Genomic DNA, 12,238 nt, shown 5'->3' on the forward strand with positions numbered 1-12,238 from the left:
GCAGGGCCCCGCCCTCAGGAGGAGAAGGGAGGAGGGGGTGGGGGAGATGGGGCGGGGGTGGGGGGGGACAGAAGTCCACTCCCAGGAGGCCGCATCAGGGAGGCCTAGGAGCCACCACAGACACAGTCGGAGCTGGACCACCAGGCACACAGGCACAAGGGGGGCATGGCCATCTGGGGAACCCCCACCTGAGGGGGTACAGGGCGAACAGAGGCCTCGGGGTCGTACCTCGTGGAGCTCAGCCCCTCAATGGCCGACAGCATCTCCTCATCATATGAGTCATCCTCCGACCGCCCCTTGGGGGACGAACTCCTGGATCAGAAACCCGAACCGTGTCACCCCAGGCCCTCGCCCACTTGCCCAAAGGCAGTAGTGCATGCGAAATGGCTCCCCAGTCCGGGTGCCCAGATGCCTGCGGGAGGCCCGGAGCCGCGTGCGGAGTGGCTGAGGGACAGGTAGGTCCCACTGAGGCCCAAAGAGGGCAAATGGATGCCCAGCATCAAGCAGCAGGCCCAGCTGGCCGGCAGCCCAGCCGGGAGCAGAGGGCGGCCCTCGAAGGCCTCTTGCCCTCCACCCGCAGGCTTCCCCACACACATCACCACCCCCGTCACAGTGGGGACTCTACAGGCACTCCGTGACCGTGAAGTTCTGATTCTGAGCCACAGCCCCTCCGAGCTGCACCCCTGGACAGAGGATAGTTAGGGCAGCCTGCCTGGAGGAAGTGGGCCTGAAGGGGGTGACTGAGGCAGGATTTGGCCAGGAAGGCAGGCCACAGCTGACAGGAGGAGACAGTGCACGTACCTGTCAGGGGTCCGGTGGCGCCGCAGGGGAATGGTCTGGAAGGGAAGGGAGAGGGGACAGTTATTCTGCCAAGAGGGACCCCCAGAGTCTGTCCCGGGACTGGGTCTCTCATCTCCCACACCCTCAGACACAGGGGGCAAGGATCAAGCAATCCGGGAAGCAGTATCCTACCTTGGGCCTCCGCCCGCTGGGGACTGGGGTCTCACCGCTGCTCACGCTCTCACGGTGGTTGAGGTGTGCAAAGGGTCGTGCAGCCCCCCAGGACTCCAGGTAGCGGGTCATGCGCACAGATGCCCGCATCTTCAGGGCCGCGTCCCCCTTGGGCTTGGGGAGGTGCTGGCTGGGCGGGGGTGGCTGCTGGCTCTGCAGGACACAGACACGGCCTGTCCCCTCCCCTTCCCTCTCAGCTCAGGAAGGGCCCCCGCCCCCATCCTGCTCCCCATGAAATGCCCCACTGCCTGGAGCACTGGCCAGGCTGGTGGAAAGAGAGAATGGCAGAAACGCTGCTGGGTCTGCAACCCCTCGGCTGCGGCCCAGTGCACTCCTAGGCTGGGCTACAGGGGACCCGGCTTGGGGCCTGTCCTTCCCAGGTGACCAGGAAATTGGGGATCACACACAACTACGCACAGCCCCTCAGACACCTCTCCAGGGAAAGATTGGGCTCAAGTCCTAAGCTCCCGCCAACCCCGTGAGGCTCTGTGGGACCCAACACTGTCCCCCTTGGGGCCTGAGAGCCCACTGGCCGCTCCCCGTGGGGACATCTTGGGGAGACAGCGCCCAGGAAAGCTGCAAACATCCTACCCAGCCCACCCACATGTGGCCAGCACATGTCCTTCCTGAAGGAACAGCTGGAGGAAGAGGAGAGCAGGCAGGGAACCCAGAAAACCAGAGCACCGGCCAAGCGAGACCCCACCCCCTGGGCGGCTTTCCAGAGAGTTCCACTCGCGTGGCCCCTACATCACAGCAGGGACCATTACTTGCCTTGTGCCTGCTCTGGCCATGTCAGGGAGGGGGTGTTAGTGAGGCCCAGCCTGTTCCATGCCCCCCACTCCACCCCACCCCCACCCCCTGGCCATAAGAGCAACCGCAAGGGACCTTCCCCTGCTGGGGAGGGCGGGCAGGACTGTAAACGGAGGAGAGAAGAGAGACAGCACCAAAGCCACAGGAGACGAGCTCAAACCATCTCCAAGTCCCCCACCCTCTGAAGGTGCCCGCCCTCCAGGAGTCCCTGTGTCCTCAGGTCTCTGCAAACACCCACAAGGCCCAGCATCTGGGGCCGCAAACACTCTCTAAGCCACAGGCGGCAGCTTTCCCGGAAACTTCTAGCCTCCTTTCAGGACAGAAACATGTTTAAACCCTGAGATGCGCCTGACTGCCTGGCCCACGGGACCCGCTGGAACGCAGCCTCCATGAGAGTCCCGGGGTCCCGAGGCTGTGCCGTGCCCCACGGAGAGCCACCCACCCTGGAGTCACCTTCTCTGTCTCCCCTTCACGGGTGGGCAGCTCCGCCCCCGCAGCCCCCAGCCGCTCAAGTTCAGGGTCTGTGCCCTAAATGTGCACTAAAGACCCATCAGCTCTGAGGGAAAAGGCACCTGTTCCGAAGCGGGCCCCGGGAGGCCAGAGTTGGGGAAGGGCCACCGTGTCGACAACCCGGGCACACATGCAGGGGCCTCCATGCACACATGAGGGCGGGTCTCCAAACTGTGTCATCAGGTGAAGAAAGAAAGGTACCAGCCGGGCACAGGGAATGCCACCCTTGACTTAGCAAGGCCGGGTAAGAGTCTCTCCACTCCTCACACGGGCATCGACCTCTCTGTGGAAGGGAAACTCCCCATACCATCCCGGGACTTCAGCAGGGAACGCAGCTGCAGACAAGGACGTGCGGGAAACTGTCCACAACACCTGCTTTGGGCTTTGGAATTCTCAACTATGCGAATCCATGATATTCAACAAAGATGGGGAAGGTAGGGTTGCTGGAAAAAAATGTAGGATGCCCGGTGATATCCTACACAAAACACTCATGCTAGAAACTTCTTCACTGTTGGTCAGAAATTGAGCTTGCCCACGGGTCCTGCAGCGGCCTTGCCGAGCAGGCAGCCCTGCCAGCGAGGGCTCAGAGCCGTGCCGGCTACTGCCTTGCGGGCCTGGGGCTCTGCTTCTGCTGGTCACACGCTCTCAGAGCCCCTGCTCCATGGCCAGGCGCTACTCTAGGTGCGGGGATTACAGCCTAGAGAAGAGGTGCCCCTGCCCTGAGCCTGCCCACGGGGAGCTCACACTGACAATGAACGAGCAAAGAGGATAAATAAACAGAAGCATTCGCAAGGGAACAGAGAGTGCTGCAGGCAGAGCTGGCAGCAGTGAGAAGGGTCCTGCAGTACGAAGAGCCGGGCAGCGGGGGGGGACAGTGGCTGGGGTGAAGGGCCCTCAGGGGAAGGAAGGGCAGGGCCCAGGGGTGGGGTACAGGGGGAAGGGCTGGATTGTATTCCATGACTGTGGGGTGGGCGCAGCCCCGAGATCCCCAGGAAGAGTTTCCCCAGATGCTAACTCAGCATCCACAGCCCATGGCCAGGGAGGGGAGGCTCCTGGGCAGTTCCTATCCCTGGGGAACATCAGGGGGCTGGGGCGGCTCACAGGCTGGCCCTCCACAACCCCCAGAGATGGGCAGTAGGACCAGCTCTAAGGACAGCCAGGGCCAGAGCGAGAGGGAGCTGGAAAGAGCCCTTCGTGGCCAACATTCTTGAGCGAGCCCCAAGGATGATTCACCCAGGCCGCCAGACGAGCTGGCCTCCCACGGCAGGAAAGCAGGGCTGTGTGGGCGCGGGGCAGGGGCAGGGCCAGGGCCCGCCAGCCTCAGAGCAACCCAGAAGCTGTGTCCCCCATGGGGTCCTGACGAAAGTAGGGCCTCCAAGCAGGTGGAGGTGTCGGCCCACCAGGCGACCACCCCCAGGAGGCAGAGCCCACAACACGCCCCCGAGGCTCCTGGCCCGTGGTCCCCTGGCCATTGCCTCCTTCTCCAGAGTCTTACCCAAAGCAAGTCTGACAAAAGTGTCTTTTCAAAATGCGGGAAATGAGTGGTACCATCCAGGAAAACAAACTGTGTGACTATCATTTCTAGAATGTTCATGAGGCGCCCAGTTCGTGGTGAGAGCCTGGCTGATGCGAGCTCCTCCTCCTCTTGAGGTAGCACTACTGTTACTCCAATCTCACCAGGGCCCAGAGAAGCTGTGGCGCCCGGAACACACTCAGTGATGGGGAGCTCACTCCCACTCCCACTCCAGGCGGGCCTCTTCCCTACCTCTCTACAGCCTAGAAGAGGAAAACCCTCCCTCCGTGGACTCCCTAGCACATCCCGGGCCCCTGTCAGCCCCCCACTGCCCCTCGTACCCGGGGGTCGATGACCAGGTAGGTGCGAATGTTCATCTCCTTTAGGTAGGGGTCCCGCTGCTGCCCGTGCCCGTCTTCCACCTCATACGCCTTGTCCAGGTGCTTCAGCGTCGCCTCTGTGATGTGCACCCGGCTGAGGGACCCCAGCCCCGAGTCAGAGCAGCAGAGCCCAGAGAAGGCCAGCACCCGCCCGGGGGGTGCACAGCACACAGGGCCAAGCCCGCCAGAGCCCCGCCTCGCTTCCCCGACACGAGGTCATGGCGCCCCTCTCTGACTTCACCGTGATCAACCGCTCACTTCCCCCTCCCCCAACCCAGAGTCAGCCCATGGCCCCCAATCCCGCCACTGTCCCCCTGAGCCTTACCCAGGGACTCCAGCCGCCTCCATCCTGTTGGCCAGGGACACGTCGTGGGACCACACATCGTACTGCCACTTGCGCAGCCCAATGACCCCACACAGCACATTCCCCGAGTGTATGCCCACACGCATGCTGATGTCCACACCCGTGGCCTCTCGCACCTGCCTGGGCAGAGCAGTCCCATCACCCCATCCCACCCAGGACTGAGGAGGGACCCAGGCAAGCCACATGCACCCCGAGCCTCAGCTTCCTCATCTGCAAAGTAGGTACAACACAATCCCCTGGGAAGCGAAGGGGTCTGTGATGGGGATGGGACCCCGCACCCGCCCATGGTACCTACTTAATGGCCTCGCAGATGTCCAGACCCATCTTCACGCAGTTCCGGGCATGGGTGGGCAGGGACACAGGCAGACCCGACACGCAGTAGTAGCAGTCGCCCAGGATCTTGATCCGCATACACTCATTGGCCTACAGGGCAGGGCAAGCAGCGGCCTGGTCGGCACACAGCTACGACCTGGGGTCCGTGTGTGCTGGCCACCTCCCTGCACCCTTCAGGGAGAGCCATGCTCCTTCCTAGCCCGAGGCCTCCTCCAGGTGACCAGCCACCAGGAGCTGCTTCCAGGCCTGGGAAAAGCACTGGGGGACAAGGAGGTCTCTAAGCAAACACCAAGGGCTACAGTGAGTGTTACTAGGGATGGCCACCGGAGTGCCCCTTGCGGGAGTGCTGTCCTGGCTTCATTCAGTCTTGTAGTGTTGAAATGTGTACTGAGCACACGGCCCTGCCCCAGGCACCAGCACACAGCAGTGAGCAAAACAAAGCTCCCTACAATATGCGGCTCACACACCAGTGGTAGTTAGATGCTAAACTAGACAAATAAAACCCAGAGACACCTGATACTGATAAGTACTGAGGAGGCAAATGAGGGGCAGGAGGAGACAGGAAGCTCCAGGAGGCCAGAGAAGGCCTCCCAGAAAAGGAAACATTTGGGAAAGACCCCAAGGAACTGAGGGAAGAAGCCACACCAGTATCTGAGGAAGAGCGTTCCAGGCAGATGAAAGGTGCAGCATGTGCAAAGGCCCTGTGGTCAGAAAGCTGTTTGAGACCCAACAAGCAGTCTATGCAGCTAGAGTGGAGTAAGTAGAGGATATGAAGGCCAGTGCCACAAGACAAGGGGAGAAACGGCCAAGCGACCAGGGATGCAGACCGGCAGGGTCTGGGGAGCGGGGAGAGAACAGAAAGATGGAACCAAACACTGAGGCTGGGGCCACATAGGAAAATGCCCCTGAGGGGGAGAGGGGCCCACACAGGTTATCTGATGTTCCATCTGAGGTAGTACTGTGGTCACCAGGCCCTCTGGCAGCCCTTGGCAAAGGTGGCCACACATACCAAGGCTTGGGGGTGGGGAGTTAGGGACCCTGAAGAAGGGGCTCCATGCCAGCTCCAGGCCCGCTCCCGGCCATAGCCCTACGCCTCATGGAGGCCCGCCCGAAAGCCTCCCTCTCCCCATCCATACAAAAGGCCTACCTCCTGCCCCTGCCACAGAAGGAAGGCTATGACCAAGAGGAAAAGGGCCGGTCCCTGGACTTTGTGGCAGGGAAAGGGCCATGTGAGACTGGAAGCCAGGCCTAGCCCACATATGGCCCAGCTACTGGAAACCTCTACCTGCTGGTTTACGGGGTGTCATGAAGGAAGCCTCCTGAAGGAAGCTCCTGAAGGAAGGCTCCAGACCAGACAGGCCCTCTGAGTCCCTCGGTCCACAATACCCTGAGGGACAGTGCTCCGGGGCACTCCCAGCCAGGAATGGTCTCCTGGAGTTTGGTCACCCCCATGTGAAGGCCACTCTGGTGAGGCCATCCCTCCTAGAGCGGTCCCTCCTAGAACTAGCATCCCTCCTAGCTCCGGCTGTGAGAAAGTCTGCCGAGGGTGGGGCCAGAACTCGCTTCCCACCAAGGACCTGAGCATTGATTCTGCGCACATGGGGGCACCCAGGGGGTGCTTCGGAACTCACCCAGGTGTGGGCACAGGTGTCGGCTTTTACTCATACTCTGATTCGAATGTGCAGCCAGCACAGACAGTCACGGCCTTAAATCCTAACCCTCGGGTCTCTACTTAGCGGCCACCGCTCAGCCCGTCTGCATCTGAAGCTGGGCCAGGTGCTCCCCAGGCCCCCCAGCCCCCTACACTCCTCTTCAAAGCACAGCATGCAGGCTGGGAGCAACCGGAGGGTAGGCCCAAGCGCCCCCCCACCCTCCCCCGCAGAGCTCAAGGCTGCCACGTGGCAGGTCTCAGGACCATGTGATAAGTTATTGAGTGCACACGCGCACACACACATACACACGCACGCAACCCCTGCCCCCAACCCCACCCCCCGGGCCCCGTGCCGTCCATGAAGACAAACCGTGAGATCAGCCCAGCCCGGCCCGTCTCCAGACCTCTCCCTGCTCAGCTGGACCCGGGAGCCCACCTCACCCAGTGCCCTCCCCTCCTCAGCACCTGCCACGTTCCCCAGCGTCCTCAGGTCAAGTTCTCCTCTCCTCAGCCCTAAATCCTTGCATGTTGACCCCCGACCCCTGGCTCCCCTCATACTCCACCCAGTCATGCTGGGCCGCGTCCACGCCAAGGGCCCCAGAGATTTCTTTCTCCCCCAGTCTTTTGCACTCACTCTTCCCTCTGCCCAGAACTGCTCCTTTTCCTCGCAGCATCTCCCTTCAGGCTTCTCAAACTTTAATGTGCATGTGGTCCACCGGAGGTCTTGTCGGAAGGCACAGCCCTGCACAGCCCTCCCCAGCTCCCTGCCAAACCCGGCTTCTGCTGCCCTTGGGCAGTGAGATGGAGGCAACTCCTCCAGGCAGCCTTCCTGAGCAAGCCCCCCCCCACAGCGCCTGAGCCCCTATGCATGCCCCCACGCGTCCCGGCAGTCTCCAAACTGGCCTCACTCTCTGGGGACAGGGTTCGGGCTGCCGCAGCCACCACACGACCTCACTTCCACTGTGGGCCGCTCGGAAGCAGTTGCTAACCTCTGAAGCTCGGCCTGGGCCTCCACACGCCCATCGCAGCACAGCCCTGGGCACACGCCACTCCCAGGGACCAGGCACTGGCACGAAGGCCTGCAGGCTCACCTTGGCGATCTGGTCAAACTTGCCAAAGAGCTCGTTCAGCACCACCACCAACTCTTTGGGGGAGCAGTCGCTGGCCAGCTGCGTGAAGCCCACGATGTCAGCATAAAGGATGCTGGGGGAGGGCCGGGGGGTGGTGGAGGGTCAGCGCCAGGCACCGGGGAGCCCCTGAACACCTGCCTGACCCCAATCGCCCCAGCCACCCCTCAGCCTCCAGATGGATGGGAGAGAAGCTCCAGGCCATAAGGATAAAGGAACGTTCCAGAAGCTTGGCATCAAGGCAAAAGGCAGCAGCCCAGAGTTGCAGGGCCGTTGAGAACCGCCAGTCCCAGGCCCCCCATCACTGTGGACTGCAGGACAATGGTGCCTCAGAACGTCCTTCTCCCTCCTCACATCTTCAGAACTCAACCTCGTGGCAAGACGCAACTCCATGCTCCCCTGAGCTGGGCTCCACGTCTGACACTCCCCTGCAAGGACTCCCATCCCACAGATGAGCAAACTGAGGCCTGGTTGGAGCCTGATGGAAACCAGAGCCACAACGTGCGCCAAGTCTCCCAGCTCCGGAGTCCGTGAGCTCGGAGCAAGCAGCTCACAGCACCTGCACCTCCGGGTCCCTGAGGCTGAGGCCTTCCAGTAAGCGGCCATAGCCCCTTCAATTCACAAGGACTGAAGACATCACCTCTTTCAAGGGAACCTGGGCCCCCTGGAGAATCACCCAAAAGGACCCCTTTTTTCCCCAAAGTCATACTTAGGCACAGAGTTTTACCGTTTTAGGGGACTACTGGAGCTCCAATCCGACTGACACCAATCTGATCTGACCCCACCGCCCCAGGGCCAGGCGCCCCCGGGGGACGCCGCGCGCAGGCCCAGCCGGCCGCCCACCTGACATTCTGGTGCCGCTTGACGTACAGGCTGTGGAAGTTGTTGTCGGGCACATAGCGGCGGTCTCCACGCTCCTTGAGCCGCTCGATGATGGCGAGCTTCATGCCCATGGAGATGTGGGCCGGCAACACCGACAGCAGCAGGTTCTCCTGGGCCCCGTGGGGACAGGCAGTGGGACATCAGGCCATAGGCTTAGCGACCCGGTGGCCTCCATCTGCCCTCTGGTCCCGCCCATCCTGCCCATGGCCCCCTCCATCTCAGCCGGCCTGCGTCCTGCCCCTGAGCCAGCCTCCCACGTCCCCAGCGGCCCCTGCGGCGAGGCCGGCCCGGGGGTCCACCCCACGCCCCAGGCACACGCTGTTTGGCGAAGGTCTGATGTGCAGAGAGAGAGGACGCCAGGCATGGGGCCAGGCAGGGCTGGGCAGGGCCCACACCTGCTGGCGTTTCTCGATCCGCAGCTTCCGACGGATCTGGATGCACTTCACGGCGTAGGTGAAGAGCTCTCGGGAGGCGTCCTGCATCTGGTGCTTGTGGAAGGCGCCCGTGAGGTTCCCACACAGGAAGATGACAGCATTGGCCACCAGCTGGGAGCGAGCCGAGGGCGAGCTCAGCACTCAGCCTGGCTGAGGCCCCGTTCCCGTTCCCTGACCTCCCGCTCGCTCCGGCCGGCACCGTTAGCAGCAGGCAGGGAAACGGGAGCCTGGATGGGCACTGGTCCCCTAGAGTCACTGTGACTCTCAGATCAGGTCTCAGGCCCTTCTCTGCAGCCAGAGAGCCGGGGCCCCAGAGACCAGGGAAGCAGAAGCCCATCATCCCACAGAACCCAAGTGGGGCCTTGAGGACCGTCACAGAAGGCAGGGTACCCGATGAGTGCCCAGAGTTCTGGGTTCTGTTTTCTCAGTCACTCAATGCAGAGACAAGACGGGGCACCCAGGGATAACCCCAGCCCCGTCAGAACGTGGTTCTGCTGGTGAGACTGGCCTTCCCAGCAGCGCACTGGACGTGGGGAGGAGGGCCAGAGCACCTGGGGCACCGCAGGCCAGCCAAGAAAGGCTGCGGGGCACGTCCCTGCCTGGGGGGGCGGCTTCCCTAGCCCACTGGGGGGCCCTGAGGTCTCAGGACTAACTCAGCTGCATCCATCTCTGCGTCCTCAGGCCCAGACCCCCCCCACCCGTGCGCACCTCACCTGCCGTACCACCCAGTCGCTGGGCTTCGTGAAGGCCCCCATCAGAACTCCAAGCACCAGGAGGTGGGAGATGCTGGAGACTCCCCCTGCCACGATGGCCCCCCGCATGCTGAAGGGCAGCAGCGTGTACACCACGAAGACGATGAACAGGAAAAAGGGCACCTGGGGGCAGGGCAGCAGGGAGGCTCAGGGACCGGCCACGCTGCCCCCACACCAAGACACAGCCCCAGACAGAGCGGATGTCAGGGGCCCCCACGGCCTCTTGACTTCTGGGGACGGACCCAAACACCTGAACCGTGAGCCCTCTGCCCCCAGGGTGGCCCCTGCCTTTCCCATGTGGGGAGGGACAGTGAAATACACACAAAGGAAGAAGAGAAAACCAAACTCCACGTCTGGGTCAGACCCAGCCGACATGATCCATCGTTTCCTATGAGCTGATTTACCATCTGAGGCCAAGGCCAGGCCTCCCCAGGACCGAGACTTCAGGCCCTCGAGACCCGAGGAGTTCCCGCCCGGCACCCAGCGCTAGGGATCTCCCTGCACAGGCGTGGGGAGTACCGGAAGGCTAGGGCTGCCCACGGGCCTCTGGCGGCGCAGCCCCGCCCACCACCCCCAGTCTGCCTGGCTTCCCTGGGCCTCAGCCCACCCGAGGCTGCCACCACTGGGTGACAGTGACCAGCCAGGCCAGCGGACTCAGGCTGGTTAGAAAGGGCTCTCTCTCAGCTGGGGTGGACCGGCTGGAGGCCGGGCAGCCTGGGGTCATGGCAGCACCCGTGCCCGACCCGGGACAGCCTGCCAGATGACATGACATGGAGGAAAGCACAGCAGAGGGCCATCGGGACCTGGCCATCCTGCCAGAGCCCCAGGACTGGCCCGGGAGCCCTTCCTGGCACATGGGCCAATCCGTGCCTTTTTGCCTGAGTTGGAGTTGTGTCACTTCCAGCCAAATGAGCGTCCCCCAACAGTGCTCGAGCCAGACACTCACAGGGACGCTCTCCCCAGTTCCTCCAGCTCCTCAGCGCAGGGAGCCGAGGGGACAAGATCAGCCCGGAGCCCTCCCTCTGTTGCAGAACCACGGCCCATAGGGGGAGGTAGGCCCCAGGCCAGTACACCCGAAGCAAGCCCTGTCTCCAAAAGAGACCTGAGGTCCAGCAAGGGCAGGAGCTGCCAGGTGCACAGCTGGCTGGGGACATCCAGCCCCTCGGGGGCGCCAGGGTCCCCCACCCTGTTACCTGCGCCCAGGTCGGGGCAGCCTTCATCCACGAGTCCAACACCAGCGTGTAGCCCAGCATCATGAGGCAGACCCAGATGACCAGCGCCAGGGTCCTGAGCCACCGCCGGACAAGACACTCCATATACACCAGCACGTAGAGAGTCACAAACAAGGCAAGCGTGAAGAACGCCATCCCCAGGACAGCCTGGTGTCCGGAGGGGTCCTGGGCAGGGCACACATACACAGAAATGCCACAGCTTTCCTCCGGTGAGATGCGCTGTCCCCTCCAGGAAGCCTGCCAGGCTCACCTGTCCAACCTGCCCCAAGCAATGTCACCTCTGCTCTCCCGGACATGCCTGATGTTGATGCTCCGTCTGAGCACCAAGCTTGGCCTTCCCTTCAGGGAAGGCTGCCTCCGCCACCACCTTCCCCCAGTCACCGTGCAGCCCTGAGATCCTACGCGGCCCAGCCCTGCGATGCTACCACTCCCCACGCCATCTCCATCAGGCCTCCTCTGCTCGCAGGGTGCTCTGTGTGTGCCCGCAGGGGACCAGCCCAGGAGCTCATGGGAACAGCCCGCTGGAGGAGAGGCCACTGCTCCTGCCTGTTACAGGATGGACGGAATTGTAGGAGCGGGCGCTAACCCAAGGCGTCCCACAAGGGGACAAGCTGGAGTAATGGTATAGAGGTGTGACACTGGCAGGTGGTGACCAGGAAAGGTGATTCACCGCTGAGACAGTAGGGCCTCCCCCGTACCCCGGGCACAGAGGCTGATCTGGGGGCCAGCACACAGTAGGTACTCAGGAACCATTTGCTGAACACAGAAACAAATGTCCTGTGGTTTATAGGCACACAGATCCAGACAGCAAGGACAGAGCCCCTACTGAGTGCTGGCCAACCCTACACACCCGGTAGTCTCAGCGGTCTTTGTCTAGAACTCTGCTGTTCCACAGAGGAGTACTAGCCACATGTGCCTATTCAAGATTAACTTTATATTAATTAAAAACCCAGTCCCTCAGTCATACTAGCCATGTTTCCAGCACTTGGCAGCCACGTATGGGCAGTGGCCATGGTGGGACGAGGCTGAGGTCACGGGGGATGTTAGTGGCGTCTGCCTGGACAGCAGGCTTAAGAAGGCCCCCAGGGACCACAGTGGGGCTCTAGGAGGAAGGGCACTGGGAAGTGGGAGCCATCCCTGCCCTAAGTCTTCAGCAGAATCGAAATTCCTTCTGGAGAAGAGGGTGGTTACCTGGGCCAAATTAACATAATCTCTCAAACCACCCGAGTTTATAATTAA

General features: G+C 62.3%; 1 protein-coding gene across 11 annotated transcripts in view; it reads right to left on the reverse strand.

Annotated features, from left to right (window-relative positions):
* ADCY7 (adenylate cyclase 7) overlaps nt 1-12,238 on the reverse strand; it is a 54,002-nt gene that overhangs the window by 12,491 nt on the left and 29,273 nt on the right. For all 11 annotated transcript variants that reach the window (XM_047710028.1, XM_047710024.1, XM_047710025.1 and 8 more), the window contains 11 exons: nt 10,961-11,164; nt 9,729-9,890; nt 8,977-9,126; nt 8,543-8,691; nt 7,664-7,775; nt 4,884-5,011; nt 4,550-4,708; nt 4,186-4,318; nt 973-1,164; nt 802-836; nt 229-312 (listed from right to left, as the gene is read on the reverse strand). In XM_047710028.1, the coding sequence (XP_047565984.1) occupies nt 229-312; nt 802-836; nt 973-1,164; nt 4,186-4,318; nt 4,550-4,708; nt 4,884-5,011; nt 7,664-7,775; nt 8,543-8,691; nt 8,977-9,126; nt 9,729-9,890; nt 10,961-11,164 (1,508 nt within the window). The remainder of the gene's footprint in view (nt 1-228; nt 313-801; nt 837-972; nt 1,165-4,185; nt 4,319-4,549; nt 4,709-4,883; nt 5,012-7,663; nt 7,776-8,542; nt 8,692-8,976; nt 9,127-9,728; nt 9,891-10,960; nt 11,165-12,238) is intronic.

Source organism: Lutra lutra, chromosome 17, assembly GCF_902655055.1.
Source record: "Lutra lutra chromosome 17, mLutLut1.2, whole genome shotgun sequence".
Taxonomy (NCBI): Eukaryota; Metazoa; Chordata; class Mammalia; order Carnivora; family Mustelidae; genus Lutra; species Lutra lutra.